Below are 20,938 nucleotides of genomic sequence, written 5' to 3'. Positions count from 1 at the left end.
TTACACATTAAAATAATCTTTTGGCTATATTGGATTAGATAAAATATATTATTAAAATTAATTCCACCTGTTTCTTTATACTTGATTCAATGCAGCTACTGGAAAATTTAAAATGACCCTGTGGGTCACACTTTATTCCAATTGGACAGCGCTAATCTAGCCACTAGATGTAGCTAGGGTTGGAAGCTGTTTCCAGAGAAGTTCATTCGTTTCTGTACCTTGGGTTTATGCTTTGGTTCGTTGTCCCAGTTCCCCCAGTAAAAGAGCCTTTTGAAAAAGTGTCGTCCAAGGCTCAACAAGGATGGGTGGGAGATGTCCGTGCACCCCTAATGGCTAAGTGTGGTGGTGGCCACGGTACCGGAAAAAGAAGGCAGGGCAGGTCTATGAGATACCAGGTGGGACAGTCAGGGCAGCTGAGGATGGACCATTCCTTCTTCGCCTGGAGCTTCACTCCAGATCCCTCTACTGTCCTTTATTCCAGAAGGACGACCCCATTCTCTCTTATTTCAGAAGGCTCCTGTCTTATACATGAACTTGGCAGGAAGCAGGCTCCCACTGGGCAGTAACAAACACAGGTGCAAGAGAAAATGCCACTTCAAAGCCACCTTCAGAAAACTGCAGTTTCCAGAGAAATGAACAGCAGACATTCACAGATATGAGAATGTTCTTTTTTTCTCTCTCCCAAGAAGTGTGGTTGGTTCTGTTTTTTAAACTGTACATTTTACTGTACATTTCTTTTTTAGCAAAGAAAGTTGGCATTTATATTCTGACCACACGGATGTAGCTTTCCAAAACTCCGAGTCAGAAACATGACAAACACAAGTGCAAGTACACATCATGTCATGACAGAGCTCGGGGCACTGACCAGAATATACAGTTCGGTCCTCCCCTTCCAGTGTCCACCATTTCCTTCTGGGTGTCCTAACCCAAAGGCAAAAAGGTGGTATTTGGGGTCACTTCCTCAATGGCTACATTTAGAAAGACTGAAGGAGAAAGGTGCAGGGAGGAAAAGAAGAGAAGAGAAACTCGGGCAGGGAAAGAGGGAGGGAGGGAGGGAGAGATTTCCGTTCAAGTCACCCAATTCCATGGTTGCCACCATGACTGGGGAAGGCCTGTGCTACGGCCCCAGGACTCGCCTGGAAAATTAACATGTCTTAGGAAGAGACCAGCCTGGGCTGCTAATGACTGTCAGGACCAGAAAGGGATGGGGCAAGGCAGAGGGTCAACAGGAAGAACAAGAATGAAGACAAGAAAGTGGAGGGAAGGTGAGAGGAGGCAGGAGGGGTGGGAGGGAGAAGGGCAAAGAAGAGGGATTTGGAGTCTCCGGGGCTGGAGCCAGAAGGCAATCCTGCATAGATAGTTCCCTACCAGCTCCTTGTGTGTTCTGGGTGGGGTTGGGGGCCGCCAGTTCAGCTCCAGGTCTGAGCCCATCAGAACCCTTCAGCAGAAGTGGACTCACCTGGACATTGTGTGTGATGTGGTTGGCAAGTGGAAGGAGGGAAAAGAACAGGAGAAAAGCTAGAGATCAATGACAGAGGCTCAGAAGAGCAAAGAATGGGTTGGGGAGACTGAGGGAAAGGTAGTATATTGGCAGTGAGGAAAGATCTAGAAGAGACGGAGACCAGGAGAGACAGAGAGAGATGCAGGGGAAAGTCCTCCAGATGTTTCTAAAACAGTTTCTCCCTGGCCACATGTCCTCTGCCCCCTCTTGACATGGTCTGGAATGTGGGAGTTAATCCCCTGGTAGAAAGGAACCCATGTGCACCCCTCCCATTGCCCTCTGTCATTTCCATGGATGGATCCTCCTCAAAGCTGGCATCTAGGAAAGGCACCCCCCATGTCCCACTCTGAGCCACCTTCCTCAGGAACAAACAAGGAATGGACTTTGGACATAGAAATGCCTGAGCCAGGGTGAAGACAGCATAGTGAATCCCAAACACCATCCCAGGAGATGACCTTGGCACCTGCCCTGACTTGGTCACTAACTCATTGTGCGACCTTGAGCAAGTCCTTTATACTCTGGGGCAGGTGTGGGAGGGAGAGAGGGTTAAGGATGAGATGATTGCAAACACCTCTTCAAACTTCAAATCTCTACCATTCTAAAAAGATTCCAATTTCCCCCTCCCAAACCTCTAGAATTCTCCCTCTGTGCCCAGTAGGAAGAAAAGGGATGCTCTACCAGCTTGTGCTGCTGGTACTGCTGATCTGGAGACCATAACATCTAGAGTCATGGAAGAGTTCATTAGTCCTTAGAACTGAAGGAAATCAAAGACTGGGTACAATCCAGTAGTGTGAGAATTAACTGAGGTCCAAAGAGAAAAAAGGGTCTTGCCCAATGTGTTCAGCTGGTTATTCAGTGGTGGCTCTGGAACCCAAACTGAGAGCTTTGGACTCCAAGTCCAGTGCTCCTTTTGCCACCCCACTCTGCTTCATCAAGAGAAGCCCTCTTGGCCAGCCACATACTTATGGGGACTTTCGGTCCCAGGTTCCCCCCAAAAGAGGTAAAAATCCTACAGCAACTCCAAAAGTTAACACCCTTTATACCCTTGTGCCTCATAAAGCCCTTCTGCCTTTCCCACACATAAGTTCTGGAAGTTACTCTTCTGGTTTAGGCTGCTGTGATGGGTGTGGGGCATGATGTCTGAGCAGAGGAAGCTGGGTCAGGTATACAGGTGGCTGCCCATCCCTCCCAAGCATGGGAACAGTTGGAAATAAGGAGGAGTCTGGACGGGGGATGCCTCAGTCTTCCCTCCAAACAAGTGTGGAACCAGGATCTTTCCCTTTTCTTGTCAATGGACCATAATCTCCCACTACCAGGGCTGCTGGGAACCCACTCTCACATGAAGAGTAAACTCTCCATGATCTGTGTGAAGGAAGAGGAGGAGTCTGGGAAGTGGGAAACATAAATTAAGAAATAAAAACAATGCTGGAACCATAAGCAATCCAAAGCTGCTTGCTTACACGCTACATTCGTGATCAGAAAGGAGGGAGTCCGCCTTTCCAAACACTCAGGGCTCAGTCCGACATTATAGCGATTGAGTCTGCTTTCCCTGAGCACACCCTGGCTGGGTGGTGGGGGACAGGCTTGGAAGGTGGTGTGGGTTAGTGGGGGGGTGTTGACAAGGAGATGAAACTGTCCCTAGATGTAAACATCACCATGGTAACTCCACAAAGACTTGCCAGTACAGATTCTTTCCCCTTCATCCACCCTGCAAGGGTGAGCGGCAGGAGGGCCCCCCCGGCCTACACCGTGCTCTCCATCACCCACTCGGAACTGCCAAAAGTTCCCCGGGCCCCCACCAGGTCACTGTCCTCAAAGGGCAAGAGCATGCCGTTGACAGAGAGGCTGCGCTTTGTCCAGATGTTCGAGACCCTCCGTGGGGGGCTGTAGCCACCAGGGGCGACCGCTCCAGCTGCCGCAGCTGCAGCAGCAAAGTCCCCCATGTCGAAGGAATGGCTACGCTTGGCCTTGCCCTCCAGGGGCAAGGGGAGCAGGCTCCTGGCCCGGGCGGCAGGCGGCCCCAGCAGTGGCTCTCGGTCTGAGTGGTGGCCCCTGGTCGATGTCCCAGACCCTCTCCCGCCTGGAGTCCTGGAGTCCAGCAGCTCCTCCTTTCTCTGACTCTTGAGGTCCAGGGAGGCAAAGGCCCCCATCAGGCGGTCAAGGTTAGGCTTGGGGCGGGGGGCAGGGGGTGGGAGCCGCCAGGGGCCCCGTCCCAGCCCTGCGGCTTCCCCGCTGCCCAGGGAGCTGGAGGAAGAGGAGTCGCTGCCCCGGGCCAGGTTGGCACTGAACTGCACAAGTTCATTGCGCACCACCACCTTGGGTGGCACCTGCGTGGGGGCCCCGCTGGGCGCCCTGGCCAGAGTGGGTGGCGGGGCCCCGTTGGTCTGCGAGTGCATGTTGCTGACCGCAGTGGTCACGAGCTTGCCTGGGGCCTCCTGGTTGCAGACCTTGTAGCGCACCATGAGGATGACGATGAAGACCAGCAGCGTGGCCACGATGATGCCGCCGATGACCAGGATCATGGTGCCACCCAGGATCTGGCTGTGCATTGACTGGCACTGGGGGTAGTCGGCCTTGGTGAAGAACTGGGCGCAGCCCACGATGTTGGTGGCCGTGAGCGTCGTGGCCGTGTCGTCCCACATGGCCAGCACACACAGGTCGTAGCCGGTTCCTGACACCAGGTTGTTGACCACGAAGGCCTTGTTGGAGGCTGGGATCATCCTGGGGTGGGGGGATGCAGAGGGGTTAGATGGTGATGGTCGGCAGAGACAGAAAGAGAGAGTGACAGAGACAGGAGAGGTTGGCGGTAGGGAGACAGACACACGGACACAGAGGGAATGAGGTGGAGCAGGAGAGAGGGGGACAGGCGAAGAGACAGGAAAAGGAACCAAGGAGACAGGAGGGGTGGGGAGAGAGGAGGAGGAAGCCAAGGGATGAAGGGATGGCAGGGGACACAAACAGGGCATGGGAGGTGGTGAAGGAGCCCCAGAGGTGGGAGGAGAGGGGCCCAGATAAGAAGCCAGAGAAGGACAGGTGGGGTGAAAAGGGCAGTGAGAGAGAGATTCAGGGGTGGGAGGGTCAGTGAGAGATGCACATGCAGACCAGGTGCCCAAGGGCCCCGAAGAGGCAAAAACAGACATCAGGAGTGTGAAGATGAAGGGAACGAGGTGGGGGGGGAGTGGAGAGCAGGTAGGGAGAAGGAGGTACAGAGAAGAAGGGGAGCACCTCGGGCAGAGATGGGAGAGGGATGACAGGAGGGGCAGAGGGAGAGACACGGAGAGGCAGAGAGGTTAAAGCCTGCGGAAGCCCAGTGTAAACAAACAGACCTGCAGCCTGACTCCCGCCCTGTCTCCCTCAGACTCTGGGAGGTGGTGGGAGCCAGGCCCGCCAGGGCCCCCCCTCCAGACACCCCAGACTCCATCCACCCCTGCTGTGTCCTGGAGATGCATGGACATTGGCTGAGCCCCTGCCTGGGGCCTGCACTGTGGGGAGTCACAGTCAAGGCTCTGCCCTTGGAGGCCACGCCATCCTCCTCTGCAAATGGCTTTCTCAGGCCTGGCAGGAGAATGTTTGCTGCTGCAAACTGGGCTGGAGGGGTCTAAGCAGAAGACAGCTAGAGGCGGGGAGGGGAGGGGGACAGTGCCATGATGAAGACTGGAGGGTGATTCTGCTTCCCAGAGGGAAGGGATAATTCCTCCCTCGTGGGCATAGCAGGCCAGCCTCATCCAGAGAGGCCTGGGGAAAGAGAGTCTCTGCTTGGGGAGGCCTTGACTGGTCCCTCCACCTTAGGGGAGGGTCTAGTGGGGCCACAGTCTCCCATGCTGGGGCCCATCCACTGTCCTGGGCCTTTCTCACTGGGACCCTCAGGAAGCCTGGGCGCACACCCTGATCTCTAAGGCCCCATCCAGGTATCGTGCCTTGTGGTATCTCCAGAGACAATGCCCGTGTCACCCCATAAACACTCCTGCAAAGATAGTCACCTCGTCCTGGAGGGGCCACATCCCTCTGCACCTTTCCCACCACCCCTCCTCCCAAAGGGCCCTCCGTTCTGCAGTCCCCTACTACTCAAGGGCTCCATTAGCACCCATCAACCCCGCAAACCCAGAACCAGGCAGCTTAATTGAGATCTCAACTATGAAATACCGGAGCCTGCAAACTTCCACCCGGGAACTCCCTCACGCAGGATTGGAGCAGACAGGCATTTATTGACATCCCGTCAGTGGGCAGTGCAAGAGGCCGTTGCCTCCCTCCTCATGTTCCCAGCCTGCTCTGTGGAGGGGGAAGCCACAGTGGAGGAAACTTTGGTCCCCGGCCCCATCCCAGCTCACAGCTAAGAGAGGTGGGGAGGTGGGGCCAGGGCCGGGGCGGGGGGTGCGGGGGTTCTGCAAGGGCCTGTGGGCCAGCCCCTTAGGTCTATCTGTTTCACCTGGGCATCGTGGCAATCCTGAGAGGATAGGGACTAGTGCTTTCATGGCACAGAAGAGGAATGGCCAAGAGTCAGAGAGGTTAAGTGATTTGCTGAAGTCACATAGCTGGGACTGCTAAGATGGGCCACTGGACTTTAACACTGGTTTCTAGGTCCGTAGTCTGGGTTTGCTCCTTACCATGTGACAAACACAGGGCATGTTTCCTCATCTCACTGATAAGCTTGTCCCAGCCTGTGGCCTGTCAGCCACCCCTTCCCTAGAGCAGTGCTCAGAGCCCACCATGGCTCACACGCCGCCACCAGCAGGATTTCTGGCCTGCTGGGCCACCCACTGGGCAGAGCCCACTTCATTCCCCCTCAGAGCTGATGAGAGAAGTTGGAGAGGCAGGAGCAATCCACACCCAGAACAGTGACGACAGTAGGAGCAAACCCCAAAGGTCACCTGTGTGCCAGGCCCCATTTTCAGGGCCCTATGGCTATCAGCTCTCTTGGTCCTGTAGCAACTCTCTGAGGCAGCCCCTACCATGATCCTTGCTCTGCAGCTGGGCAGGCAGAGCTAAGAAGCAAAGATACACAGCTGGGATTTGACCCCAGACCACTGCCCCCCAGCACCCCGCTTGAGTGTGTGCAATGTCAGAGCACATCCATTTGAGGAGGGGATGGGCCAGCTTGCCTACTGAACACCTGTTCTGTGATGGGGTTTTCACATCTGGTGTTGCGCTTAATCTTTGCAACAATCCTAGGACACGGGATGGACCATGAGCCCAGAACTCTTATCCATGTTTAGCTGTTGTCTGGAAAGCAGACACTGCCGCTACTGCTAATTAATAATAAAGAAGAAGGGGGGCTAAGGTCGAGTGAGGGCTTCCTGTGTGCAGGCACTGCTCGGAGATCTTTAACGGGATGAATACTCATAATAGCAATCATCATCTCCATTTTACAGATAAGAACCAGAGGCACAGAAAGGTTAAGCTGGCTGCCTAGGGGTGCCCAGCTAGTAATTGACAGAGCTGGGATCTGAACTGGGCAGTCTGGCCTCACGGGACCACTGTGCCATCCCGCCTCTCAGACACTGTCTCGTTTTGCTGAGGCCTCGGGGTGACTCTGTGCGGGATCCTGCCTGGCCTCTCTCCCCTTTGCTGCTCAAGTCGGGGCAGCTCAGAATATGATGAAGCCACAGTGGGCCGTGCTGCTGACGGAGGTGCAATAGGGCGAGCTGGTCCTTGGCACCAGCGGTGAGAGAGGGCGGGCTGAGAGAAGCTTCCCGCTATGACTGGTGCATCAGAAACATGGCCAGAGGAAAGGGCCTTCTTCCCAGGATTAAGAGCAGGGAAGTAGCTCCGGGTTCCTGGGTGTGTGTGTGTGTACTTATGGACAAGCCAGAGCCAGCTGGCTCCAAACAGCCTTGAGAGTCAAGTCCGCCTTTAGCAAAAACAATAATAACCAGCGTGAGCACTAATCTTGTGCCTGGAAGTTTTGCACATTATCTCACTTTACCCCCCTGACAACCCCTGGAAGAAGTCATTATCATCATTCCCATTTAGGGAAGGAGGAAGCTAAGCAGTTGTCACTTTCCCTCGGGGAAGTGGGGGAGCTGAGACCAGATCTGGATCCGTGGGTATTCAGAGCCCACACTCCTAGGCATAAGCAAGGCTGCTTCCCACCCCGGGCAACCAAAAGGACAAACTGCACGAGAAAGTCATGTGAAATGGGCTCTATTCAAACTCTAGTGACAGAACCAAACTCATCTCTCCCCACATGGCCCTGTCTATCCGCTCATGCTCCCCAGCACAACCAGTTGCTGATCCTCCAGGCTAGATCTGGAGAGCCCAGGGCCCCACTTCACTCCTATCCACGTCCCACGTTCTACCTTCTGGACTTCTCGCTGCCTTCCATCTCCACACTCACACTTTTGCTTAGGCCTTGCCATCTTTGGTGTGGAGGAGCGCAGAAGCCTCCAAAAAGGCCTCCCTGCCTCTGCCTGGGCTCCCTTCACATCCATGCTCAGCACCACCAACCCCAGAGCGCACCATTTGAAACAACTCTGGCCATGCCCCTCGCCCCCTGAAACACTCCTCAAGGGCTGACCATGACCTACAAGAGTCAGTCCAAGCTCCTGAGCGGGGCTCCCAAACCAGGCTGCCCATCACCTTCTTGTCCCTCCACCCATGCACTTTGCCCACAATCTTTAGGAAAACACCTTGGAATCAGCTGGGCCCAATAGGGGCGGAAGGCATACTCACAGAGGGGTAATTAAAGCCTTTGCTTACAAAGGACCTTGTTCCAAAGGGGTAGACTCGGGGATGGGGGACCGCAGGGAATGTGCCATAACCCAGGGCTGGTAGCAGCCACACTGTTTCCCAATCACCAGACCCTGATCTCACTCTCTTCCCTCCTCCCAATCTTCTCCTGTTGCTCCCCATGGCTGAACCCCACCAAAGGCCAGCGTTCAGGGCGGCACACTGGTCAGCCCTCCAGGGCACACAGCAGCACAGAGGAGTGGATCTGGGGAGTCAGCGGGCAATATCTGGCACAACCATTGGGTCACAGCCCTCCTTGTGAAAGACACATCCTGAAATCCTGATAGGTTTCTTTCTATCACATACACAGGCTACATCTCTGCAGAAAACATGAATTGCTATTTTAAGTTCAGTTGCTCCAACATGTTAAATTTAATTAAGCTCACGTGCTCTAAAGCACAATTTAAAGCTTGCAACCCCAAGCACTTACCCAGGAAAAACAAAACAAACGTAAGTGGCTGCTTCTGAGTTGTTTTTCTTTTTCCCCTATTAATATTCATTTGGCATTTGTTCATTCAACTTAATACTATCAGACAAATCTACAGCTGATGTCTACAGCTGATGCCAGAGGTTTAGGAAGGAATCACAGCAGCATACTGGTTACCCGACTATTTGCTCACATGTCTGTCTTCCCTTTCACCTGTCCCCATGCTGGGTGCCAAGGAACTACATTTCCCAGGCTCCCTTGCCTGTTCCCAGGCTCCCTGGCCTCGGGCTTCTGGGAAGAGTTGGCCAATGAGGGCCCTGGAAGAAGGCTGGAGGGCCCAAGGTAGGGGAGAAGCCAGCTATTTCTTCCTCTTTTTCTGCTTCATCTGGTGGCTTCCCATCAGGTTCTGGGCCCCCCTCTGTGATCCCAGCTCCTGGGGTTCTGGTTCCTGCCAGATGGATTTGGATCTTTGGCTCTGGTTGTGTCATCTCCTGTGCTCCCCACCCAGGGTGAGCTGGCAGGGGGCTATGGCTTCCTGCTGTCGCTCATCTCTGTGATGCCTCCCTGCCCCCTGGTTGAAGCCCCAGCAATTCCATCCCCCTTGTAGCCCATGTACTGAACCCCTGTACTGAATTCCCTCTTAGATCTAGCGCGTGTTTTTATTTTTCCTGACTGAATCCCGAGTGGCGTGGGAGGTAACCTTCCCATAATGAGAATGTTCCACCTTATCATTTTCCCCTTGCATTTCGGGAAAAGACTGTCCTGGCTTCACATCAGCCCCAGGACATCTTGGCCTCAGCCTGGTGGAACTCCAGCTCCAGGAAGCACTTGGCCACCTTCTCTGACTCTCACCCCACTCCCCACATAGGACACCCCAATGCCTTGGCATGTAGCAGCCTCTCTTCCTGGAAGCCTCCTGTCTCTTTCTCCACCAGGTGACTGTGTCCTTTGGGGCCTTACCCAGATGTCATGTTGGACCCCGCTGAGCCACTGAGAGCTGTCCCCGCCCTCGCACACCCTTGCCTTAGAGCCCTCCTCTATGCGCGGCTGAGATCCCTTGAGGACAGGGGCCTCATGGTATCTGGCCCAGAGCCACTGCTGAGTAAATATTTACCTTACAGTTGAGTGAACGAAAGAGTGCTTGGTTAAATGTTAAGGCCTATACAAATGGGAAAGAATCTTCTTTAAATATGATGGTTGGCTAATGGTGACTTGCAGACACTGGCTGGTCCCCAGGACGTCTTTCTGGAGAGGAGTTTTTCTTTATGCTTGAGGCTCACCGAGTGGCCTCCTGACTACCTTCATGGATATGCACGTATCTACGTGTGCGGGGAGTGTGAGTGCAGGCGTGGAGGTGCATCTGTAGGGGGGTGGGGGGGTGTCAGTGCTCACATACAGATGGTGTGCAAAGGTGCTGGTTCCCCCCCAATATTAGTCACTGCTCTGCTCCCCTGCCACCCAGTCTCAACCCTCCCAGGCACTCTCGCGTGTCCCCTGACACTTCTGAGGAGACTCCCGTGTGCCCTTGCAGGCCAGGCCCGATCCTTCCTAATAGCTACCATTAAAGGTATCAGGGCATCCAAGAACAGGAAGGGGAGAGATCCTGAGTCTCTGCCGGGGCCTCAGGGCAAAGCCTGGGAGCTGACTACCAGAGTCCACTACCCACCTCCCTGGGCTCACTCCAGACTACATTCCCCTGTCTCCCTTGTAGTTAAGGGAATCCAAGTGATATGTTCTGGCAAATGGAATGTGGGCCACCCCTGGACCAGGCCTTAAAAGAGAAGAACTGCTTGCCCCACATTCTCCCTCCCTTCTGCGGCCAGACACGGGGTACGATGACCTGTCTTGACCACGCAGGTGACAGCGAGGCCTGAGGGGTAGTAGAAGTCAGAGGTGACTGTGTCTCCAGGTGAAGAAGACATTGCGCCTCCCCCTCCCCCCGCCCATCCATGACGCACCATGGCTGCCGGCTGGGCCCCTGCACTAATCTGCAGAAGCCATGTCAAGCTGCCCCACTCTACTTCCCCGGCTCTGCACCCTCATTACCGGCTCTTCTCAGAACCACCAGCCTGCCAACCTCTCTGGCGGGCTGCGAGATCTCGGGGCACATGAAAGAGCCTCATTAAACAGAGGCCAGCGACCCTGGCTCCCCAGCCTCTCCCTCCTCCCGCAAGCCCCCAGAGGGCCCTGTTTGCTTCCCTGTACAAACTGCCAGGTAGAGGGGAGACTCGGCTGCTTCTCTCTGGCATACAACTTACCTAGCACTTCCCACGTGCTGGGCACTTGACCAGCATGCTCTCTTTGGTTCTGTGCCCTGCCCGTATAAGTGGGAATAATTATCCCCACATTACAGATGAAGAGACTGAGGCTCAGGCAGATGGGTCACCCGCTCAAGTGCACAGGGCTGGACAGTGGCTGAGCCAGTGCTGTAATCCAGGCCTGCCAGTCCCCTGAGCATGATCTGCCCTCTACTGAATTACCTGGAATTGAATTGAGCAGAGTCAGATTTTAACAGCAAGCCAGTCTTAGAGTCATGCAAACTGACAGCAATACAAAAAACAAACAAACAAACAAAAGCAAACATGTATTACTACCATGACAGCTGATATTTATTGAACACTTACCATATGTCAAACGGTCTTCTGAGTATGCTACATGTATTAAACTAATTTAATCCTAATGGCAACTCTATGAAGGAGGTATACTATTATGATCCTCATTTTACAGATAAATAAACTGAAGCTCAGAGAAGTTTTTTGCCCAACGTCTCTTAGAATGTTTGTGCCTGGATAAGATTTGAACCCAGCACTCTCACATTACCTTCATCAATGCTTACGATAACCGAAATAATTTCATAATTATACTCCCATTTTAGAGAGAGTAACTGACTTGCCCCAAGGTTGCATAGCTAATTAGGGGTAGAGATGGGATTTCGGTGAGCCATGAGGGTTGTCTGGCTGCTTCTTGAGGCTTATGTGAGGTCTAAAGATACTGAGGGAGCCACCTGGATATCTGCAGGCAGTTTCCTCACAGAGGGAGCTGCCAGGGCAAAGGCCCTAAGGCAGGAACAGTGAGGAAGCTGGTATGGCTGGAATAGAGTGATGCAAAGGAAGAGTGGTAGGAGATGAGGTCACCAAAGTAGTAGCCAGGAGCCAGGTTCTAGAAGGCTTGTAAATATGTTCAGTGTTGTGTTCCAACTCAGAGTATTTGCTGGGTGGCAGGGTTGAGGAGGATTCTGAGGCTGTGTTCAAATTCAGTGGGACAGAGTGGTATGGGTCTGGAAGAACCTGTGTCCTGTATTTGTTGTCTCTGGTCTAGGGATCAGAGAATAGTTAGAATTACTGGAATTACTAATATAAGCTGTTGAATCCCCTCTTCTGGTGTCTCATGCCAGATGCTGGCCTTCCCTAAATGCATGGCCCTGAGTGATAACAGGGAATGAGATTATCATGGAGCTGGGGTGACTGAGTGAGGACTCCAAGAATCAGAAGCTTCTTATCAACTTCTGACCAGGGCCAGGGGCCAGGGACCAGGATCTGTCGCTCCCTTTCTGCCTATGCCCCTCCTGAGAACACAGAGTCCCCCGGGTATCCCAAGGCCCTCTGTCTTCTTGACAGTTACTTCACCCTGTCAGCAAGTAAAGAAGTCACATTCAAGATTATTGAGATTCTGAGGCAAAGACCCCACTATCCATTCCCACAGCCCTCAGGAGAGCAGGTCGGGTGGGTGATCAGAGCCCTTGTTGAACTGGCCTCTGGGTAAACTCTCTTGCTCTTCTTTCCTCTGCCTCTTCTGCACCAGCAGCTAGAGGATCTTGTAAAAGCCAGTCAGAGCAAGTCTTTCCTTTGCCCAATACCCCCAGTGAGGCTTGTCTCATGTGTCAAAGTCCTTGTGTGGCCTACAGACCCCATGTGATCTGCACCTCACCTCTCTTATTTCCTCTCTTCCTCCTTATCCAGATCACTCTGCACCAGCACCTGGCCTCCCTGCTAGTCCTCAAACCTGCCAACGGTGCTCCTGCCTCAGGGCCTTTGCACTGGCAGTTGCCCTTACCTCAGTGCTTTCCCTCCAGATGTCCCTATGCTCACTGCTTCACCTCCTTTAATTCTGCTCCAATGTTACCTTCTCTGACCTCCTATTTAACATGGCAGGCTTCCTCTCATCTCTATCTTGGCTCCCCCATGCCCCTTACTCTGCTCCATTCCCTCCCCCCATTCCACTATTATTGCCTGAAAGATGTTATCATTTGCTTATTTACTGTGCTTACTATTAATTATCTTTCTCTCCTTGCAATAGAATCAATCTCAGCTCTCCTTCTGGGGATCAGGGTTTTTTGCCTGTTTTGTTGGCTGATACTTCCCCAGCCTTGAGAACAACACTTGGCACAAAGGAGGCCCTTAAAGACATTTGTTGGGCAGGTGAAGGAAATGCATGTTCTATATATGCACCACCGAACACAGTAGCTACATGTGGCTATTTAAATTTAACTTCAAATTAATTAAAATTGAATCAAATTAAACATTCAGTTCCCCAGTCACACTAGTCACATGTGGCTAGAGGCTACCACATGGGACAGGGCAGCCTCCGAGCATCCCCCGCCCCGTCCCAGAGTTCAATCGGATGGTGCTCTTCTAAAGCATGCTGAGCACTCCAGCAGGAGGTAGGCCCTTTCCTATATGAGCCCCAGCACCCCAAACTGATGGGGCCAGGCCAGAGAACACTGTCCAGCTCAGGGACCACTCCTAGAGGTTTCCAGAGGGCTTCTGAGTTCTCTTTCTCCCCACAAAGTCTCACAGTGACTTTGGACAGCTTCATCCCTTCATTTTGGTTCTTCCAGCTTCTCTTGGCTCCTCGGACCTCAGGTTCAGTGGGGTCTTTTCGGGGTTCCTCTGGGCCTGGCTCAAGATCACATGCCCCCGGAGTGCTCTGACTCTGCTTTGCCAAACGGAGGCTCTGGGTCCCCGTCTGGTTCTCTGTTTCTGAATCCTCATGCTTGCTTTTCCACTTCCCCTCTATTAGTTACACTTCTGTTGCCTAAGTCTATTAAGAAAAATCCCCGATAAATCCAATCCCAATGATAAATATCACCCCTCCCAGGAATACCTACCACTAGAAAGAAAGAGAAGGTGCAGAGGCAGCAGAGTGCTGTAGTGATGAGCAGACCCTGGAGCCAGCCTGCTGGGTTCAAATGCTGGCTCCACCACTTAACAGCTATGAGAGCTTACCACGGGCAGTCTCTTAACCTGTCTGTGCCTTAGTGGCCTAAAAATACCCGATTTCTGTAAAATGGCACTTATAAGCTCTGCTTTATAGGGTCATCATAAGGTTTACATGAGTCATGATTCACAAAGAACTTGGTCAGTGTCTGGCACAGAGAAGATCCTCTTGAGGATCTATTATATAAAGGAGTTGGTGATGCTGAACCAAAAGAAATGGATCGCTTATGCTGGAAATGCAGGCCTCGGGGATTTGTGGCTGGCAAACCTCACACCAGCTAAAAAGTGGGAGACCTGTGCTGTGCCTGGGTCCTGGCTGGGCTGGCAGGGAGGCATGGTGCCTGGGACACTCACCACACGGACCTGTGTCCCTCACCCTCCGTGTGACTCCAAGAATCTTTTTCTTTCGGAAGACATGTGGTGACAGCATTAGTTAAACCCTGGCTGAGTGATTGCAGAGATGTCTGGAAATCAGGCCAAAGTGAGGCAAGCCCCAGCAAGCTGCTTCTGTGCTCACCTTCCCAGAGTAAGGGCTTACCTGGTGACAGGTGAGGGTCTGACCTGCGGAGACCTTTCCTTTGCTCCCTGACTCAGGAAGCATGGCACATCCAACCATCCAGCTGCCTGGCAAGGGCAGGGGAAATCGCCAGGTCCTGTGTTTGGCTGGGACTACAGTGCCAGTGAGAGAGTTTCACCTGCTCCACGGTGCTCCTTCATGGAGAGGATGGAGCCAGGAGGTCAGGGCCAGAGCACTGGTCCTGGGTCATCAGGGTTCAAAGCTTGGCGCCATCACTTACTGGCTGTGTGACCTGGGGCAAGCCACTCAACCTCTCTGTAAAGGGGGACAGATGACAGGGCCTCCTCACAGAGTCGTTATGAGGACTAAAGGAGTCAGTTCCTGATGTATGAATGGTGCCGGGTCCCTTGTGAGCACTCAGCATATGCTAGCTGGTGGTGACTGAGGGTGTCGTCTGGTCCCAAGGCGGGCGGACCAATGAACCCAGCTGGCGTGAGGTTAGATTCAGTTCCAACTAGGGAGGCAGGCATGCAGCCCAGTGCAGGGGCAGCCGTCTGAGACCTGGCGGTCTGTCTGGGTGCCCTCGCTGGCCCAGTCTGCCCTCCGGCCCAGGTGCTTGTCTGGCTGACTCCCTGATGTCGGCTGGTCTGTCCCGCCTCCCCTGCCATCTCCACACACAAACCTCAGGAACGCTGCCTGAGAGGGGTACAAATACCTCTGCAACAGGCTCCTTTGGCTGTCAGCACCATGGTCCCACGGGTCAGGGACAGGCCGGGCAGCCTGTCCAGCTCACACAACCTCGAGTGGAGGGGAATCCCGGCTCACGTCTGTGTCCTGATAACTGCCACTTCTCCCACAGGCCCCAAGCCAACCCCAGGGGACATGCAGAACAAGGTGCTGTTTTGTTTGCTTGTTTTTGGCCACATTGGGGCTTCTCTCAAATCGTGCAGTGGCTCTCCCATCCCACCTCGAGTTTCTACTTTTCCAGAATTAACATTCCCATTCCTTCTGACATTTCCTCAGGCCCCAGTTTCCTCTTGCCTCCCAGCTGCTCGCCTCTGGTCACATGCCCGTCTGTGACTTTCTGGGGCGTTCTGAGCACTGAGAACGGGGTCAGATGCCACCTTCCCTGATCAGATTTCAGACTTCTCCTGAGCCTCCCCCACTCCCACCCAAGACTGCATTGGACTTTCTGGAAGCAGCATCCCATCTGTGGCTCCCACTGAGCCTGCAGTCAGTGGAAATGCCCTGTGATTAGCCCAGGGTTGCTATGAAGCCCCCTTGTTCCCATTCTGTTCCCCTAGAGCAGCATCTCTATCATTGCTGGCTCATTTCTTGCCACTGCAGCCACCCAGGCGGGCTCCCCAGCCCACAGCAGGCCTCTCTTTCTGTGTGTCTTTAACTTTCTTTCTGTCTCCCTTCATCCAAGTCTCGATGGATGTGAAACTTCTCTCTGTATTCACTTGTCCTTAGCTCCCAGCCCCCAAGGACTGGGTTGGCATGTCTCAGAGGAAAAAGTGTGGGTTTTGGAATCAGACAGAAATCTCTCTTTGAAGGTCGGTTCTGCCCCCAACCATGTGACTCTGGATCATTTTCTGTCTCTGAACCTCTTAGCTCATGTGTGAGATGCGGATAGCTGTACCAGCCTCCTGTGTGAGTGTGAAAAATTAAAGGCAGTGGGGAGAAGCAGGGCCGCCCCTTCTGCTCCCTTCCCAGGACCACTTAGTACCCCAGTGAAGAGGACGATTACGATGATAGTTGGCTTTTTTCTCCTTGAGGAGCTGAGAAAAGCTTGCTCACTAACAATTCATCACTTACAGAGAAAAACACAGAAGGTGTCAGACCAATTATACCTTGTTGTAAACACAGGAGTGTTCAAAATAAAGATTCCCCACCAGCTGCATTCAAAATGAACCCGAACAACTGTCAGACCTCAGGTCAGTGCCGCCCAATGATGTACCTCATCCGACAAATCCCCCGGTTGGCAGATCCATCATTTCATGGGGGCGCCACCCAGGGATAAAGTCACCTGTGGCACCAACCTCCTTAAAAGTGTTATCACAGTGCTCACTCCAGCTGCACGTGCACTAAACTAGAATGATACAGAGATGCGTACAGCCCTTGCACATAGATGACATGATAATTCATGAAGCATTGCATATTTTTATGAAATTCTGACACAGGCTACAACATGGATGAACCTCGAGGACATTCCACTAAGTGCAATCAGCCAGCTACAAAAGGACAGCTACGGCACGATTCCACTTACACAAAGTACTGAGAGTGGTCAAGTTCAGAGAGACAACAAGTAGAAAGAAGGGTGGCTGCCAGGGGCTGGGGGGCGGGGAAAGGGGGGCTGGTTGTGTGAGTGGTGCGGAGTCAGAGTGTGGGGCGATGGAAAGTCAGGGGATGGGTGGCGCACCTGCACAACAGTGTGAAAGTACTTCGTGACACTGAACTGCACACTCACAAATGCCTAAATTGTCAATTTCATGTTCCATATATTTTAACACACACACACACACACACACACACACACACACACACACACAATGCCCCCCTGCAAAATGCCATCACAAAGCAAATTCTGCCAGGAGGGTAGGACAAGGAGAGATTGCTGGAAACAAATTTGCCGCGTCCATGTGGCTGATGCACACTCAGCGGGCGGTCACCATCATCAGGGACTTCCTGGCTCTGTTGTCCGTGCGCTCGGTTGGCCCTGTCAGATCAGGGACGGGCAGCATGTGGGGAAGGGCCTGGGTGGAATAGGGTGGCCCCTGGCCTTGTATTTGCACTTCTCCATCTGTCCTGGTGGTTGAAGAACGGGGCAGCTCCAGAGCAGAACTTGGCCTGAATCTAATGGGTGCAAAGAGGTTGTGGAAGAAAATCACGTGGTGTTTCATGGTGTCCGCTGTGGTGTTGGCTGGACCTGGGTTCAATTCCCCCCTGCCAGTGATTAGCTTTGGGACTCCAGGAAGATTATGTCACCCTCTCTGCGTGAGTTAAATAGCAAAGCTAGTACCTGCTTTGTAGGAACACTGTCAGGATGAAATGAGGTAAAGTGTGTGAAACGCTTGGCAGGATGCCTGAACAGGAAGCACGACGTTCTGTTTTGATGATGGGGGGAAGTCAACGCTGACCCTTGATAGAAGAAATCAAGATGAAATGAAGTCCTCAGTCATCTCATGGCTGAATATTAGGGTCCTGCCTCTCCCCCCTATTATAATCCCCCCTCTCTGTCAGTTGAGAAGCTCCTTGAAGACGGGAATTTTCTCAACCCCGAGGTGGAATTTGTGCCGTGTGGGAAAAATTCACTGACTGTGCAGTGTAGGTAAGTCCCTTCACATCACAGCTCCAAGCCTTACTCAGTTTTCTTGACTGCAAAATGGGTTCATAATATTAATCACAAGGTATCTCTGTGAACATTAAACACAGTACTGGTTCAGTACTGGACACCGTGCTTAGAACGTGTGTGTGTGTGCAGTCAGAAGCAGCCATGGTGATGCTGGGGTTTGGTGTCTGGAGATCAGGTTCCATTCCTGGCCCCCCCATCAGCTAGCTGAGCAATCGCGAACAAGGAGACCTCACTCGTCCAGATCTCAGCTTTGTCGTCTGTCCCATGGAACGCTAATCCTGCTACCTACCCCCAGAGGACTCTTGGGCAAACCTAGGAAGATGGGAGTCTCCTGGGATGCAGCTCGTAAGTGGTGAAGTGGTCACAAATGTGAGGGGTCGTTCAGCACCCATGCACGAACCAGTGACAGAGAAACTGCCCGGGGCTTCCTTGAGGGTTGCTCCAAGCTGCGTGGCTGGAGGCGGGCCCCCACAACCGAGTGGACTGCTGGACACCTGGCTGCCCAGGCGGCAGCATCACTCTGCTCCTGCCTCCCCCCGGCGGAGAGATAGCTGTTCCAGCCGGTGGACTGGAGGAGCCTGCTCAGCACTTCTCTGGGCTGCACTTCTGCTGATCCTCCCCGGGACACCACTGCCTCTCACAAGCAGGCTGGCTGGGAAGGAATTAAGGGAGGGAGAGAATGACCTCTGGAGGGAGACCTCCCCACAGTGGGGAGGCTACTCTGCTCAGCCAAGTGGGAGGGAGGATGGGGGCACAGAGCTGTCCCCAGTCATCAAATACCTTCTGGTCCAGGCTGGATGGACAAGGTTCTAACCCTGGCTTTGTCACGGACTGGCTGTGTGGCTGTCAAGCAACTTTTCTTCTCTGTGTTTCAATGCCCAATTCTGACGTTCTAGGATTCTATAAGAATATCACCAGAAGAGAGGTGACAGGAGCCAGGGGGAGGCAGGAGGAGGACAGGTGGGCTACAGCCAGCAAAGGGCTGTGGGAGCTCGAGCACCAGATTCCCAACCCTGAGGGCACATAGGATTTGGCATCTGAGTGACCTGGGCTGTGAGCTCAAATCCTGCCTCACACCTCACCGACTGCCTCATCTTTACCCTGTTGCTTAACTTCCCAGAACTTCATTCTTCTTGTTTGTAAAAGCTGTGTGCAAATCTAAATTGCATGGTCATATGAGGATTAGAAATAATGTATGCAAAATACTGGCATACAATATATACTCAATAGATCAAGTATGAATATGGTGAATGCTTACCCTACTTTATCACGTCTATCATCTATCTATCTTTCTATCTCTCCATCTATCTCTATGTATCTGTCTGTCTACTGATCTTTATCATCACTATCATCTTTTTCATAGAGAACGCTAGCACCATCCAACCCACCCATCTCCCAGGAGGAGCTCTTGCAGTGGCAGATGAGCTGTCTGGGGGCACTGGTAGGTCGTCTGGGGGTTCAGGGGCTCAGTGCTGAGAAGATGAACCTTACTGTGGGACTTACTCATTAGCTGGGAGCTCTCAGGTGAGGCCAGCCTGGTCTAGAGTGCCCTGTCCTGGTTCGACCTGGGAATACCTAAAAGTAGCAGGATTACTATCCTCTCCCTCCCAAGCCCCCCTCAGGCCTGGGTAGCAGTTCCTATGGGGACAAGGAGCACAGAATAGAGCCACTAAACGAACTTCAGTGTCCCTGGAGGATGACCATGTGGGTCTGTGATCTTCTTATATGGAAGTAATCATGTGAGTAAATCATGGGTGAATACTTTACAGACTTAGGTCTATAATTTTCTGGGTGTCTCTCTAGCACTGTTATTGGGGTATATGTGTCTGAAGCCCCAGGGATTGGCATGCTTTCCTCCTTTTCCTGGTCTGGCTGTGGAGAGGCCCTGCTGGGCTGCAGGTGGAGCAAGGCTCATGAGGACCCCCTCCTGTCCCTCTTTCCTACACACAAGGTAGGATGGAGGATGAAGCTTCTGGCAGGGTGGCTGTGTGAGTGTCCATTGGCCAGTGTGTGCCTGAGTGTGTGCGTTCATTGGCCAGTGTGAGCATGTGAGTGTGTGTCCATTGGCTGGTGTGTGTGTGTGTGTCCACTGGCCAGTGTGTGCTTGAGTGTGGGTCTATTGGCTGGTATGGAAGCACCCTTGCTGTGTGAGCAGAGGGGAGGGTGTTGGCTTGAGGCCATGAACCTATGTGAGCATTTGAATGACTCAGAGCATTTAAGATGTCCTTGAGGGGGGGCTGCAAGGCTCCCAGGACCTGGCCCCACTCCTTCCCTGCCCCATCTCCTAGACTCTGCCCCTCGCTCTCCTGCTGTACCCAACCAGGCCCTTCACTGCTCCTCACACCGGCTCTGGCCTTGGGGCCTGACCTCTGCTGTTCCCTCTGCCAGGAATGCCCTTCCTGCAGACCTGGGCTTGGCTCACCTCCTTCGAGCCTCTACCAGGCCTCACCTTCTCAGGGAGGCCCACGCCAGCCGTCCTGTGTAAGCTTGCACCTTGCCCACTGCCCCAAGCCCCTTACCCTGCTCCTCTCTCCCCTGCAAAGCACTCACTGCCTCTCCACACCTAGATAATTTGCTCATTTATTGTGCTTGTTGCTTGCTTCCCCCATGAGGACAGGATCCTCGGTTGTTTTGCTCACCAATGCATCCCAAGCACCCAGAATGGAAGCATTTATATTCTGGCATATTTGCTTCCGGTTTCTCATTTGTAACATGGGGACGATAATAGAAGCTCTCCACTTCATAGAGTTGTCGGCAGATTAGATGAATGAATACCTAAAGCACTGAGAACAGTGCTTGGCACATAGTTCAGTAAATGTTGGCTATTATTATTATACCCCATCACAGCTGGGAGTCAGGAGATGAGTGATCTGTGTGAAGGGCCCAGCAGAGGGGAAGGGGCTCACAGGGCTCCCACCTACCTTGTAAAATTTCCCTGACCTCCCACAGTCCTGGAACCCATATTATTGGACCCCCTTTGGCTTAGGGAGTTAGTTATCAGTCTATTCGTTACTTTTCTTTTTAATCAAGACAGGAAGCCAGGCAGCCCCAGCCTGCACACCCTGGGCTGCCGGCTCCCAATCCTATAGGTAGTTAGCAGAATGTGACCAGCAAGCACATCTTCTGATGGCTGTGGTTTCTGTTCAGACCACGCAGGACCCCAGCTCTGACCCAGGAGTTGGATGCCTGGATTCTT

At 53.0% G+C, this 20,938-nt stretch overlaps 1 protein-coding gene and 1 non-coding gene across 2 annotated transcripts in view; one reads left to right on the top strand and one right to left on the bottom strand.

The window, feature by feature from the left end:
* Positions 1 to 223: 223 nt before the first annotated feature.
* Positions 224 to 20,938, bottom strand: part of LRFN2 (leucine rich repeat and fibronectin type III domain containing 2) — a 192,195-nt gene continuing 171,480 nt past the window's right edge. Inside the window, exon 3 of the mRNA XM_025862247.2 lies at positions 224 to 4,222. Coding sequence (XP_025718032.1) covers positions 3,244 to 4,222 — 979 coding nt within the window. The 3' untranslated portion in view covers positions 224 to 3,243. The remainder of the gene's footprint in view (positions 4,223 to 20,938) is intronic.
* On the top strand, positions 16,451 to 16,553 carry LOC112816196 (U6 spliceosomal RNA). The gene has a single exon (XR_003206144.1). It is a non-coding gene; the product is annotated as a U6 spliceosomal RNA (small nuclear RNA).

Source organism: Callorhinus ursinus, unplaced genomic scaffold, assembly GCF_003265705.2.
Source record: "Callorhinus ursinus isolate GAN/ISIS: 27379988/994484 unplaced genomic scaffold, GSC_fseal_2.0 scaffold59, whole genome shotgun sequence".
Lineage (NCBI taxonomy): Eukaryota > Metazoa > Chordata > Mammalia > Carnivora > Otariidae > Callorhinus > Callorhinus ursinus.
This window is presented reverse-complemented; position numbering and strand designations above follow the sequence as displayed.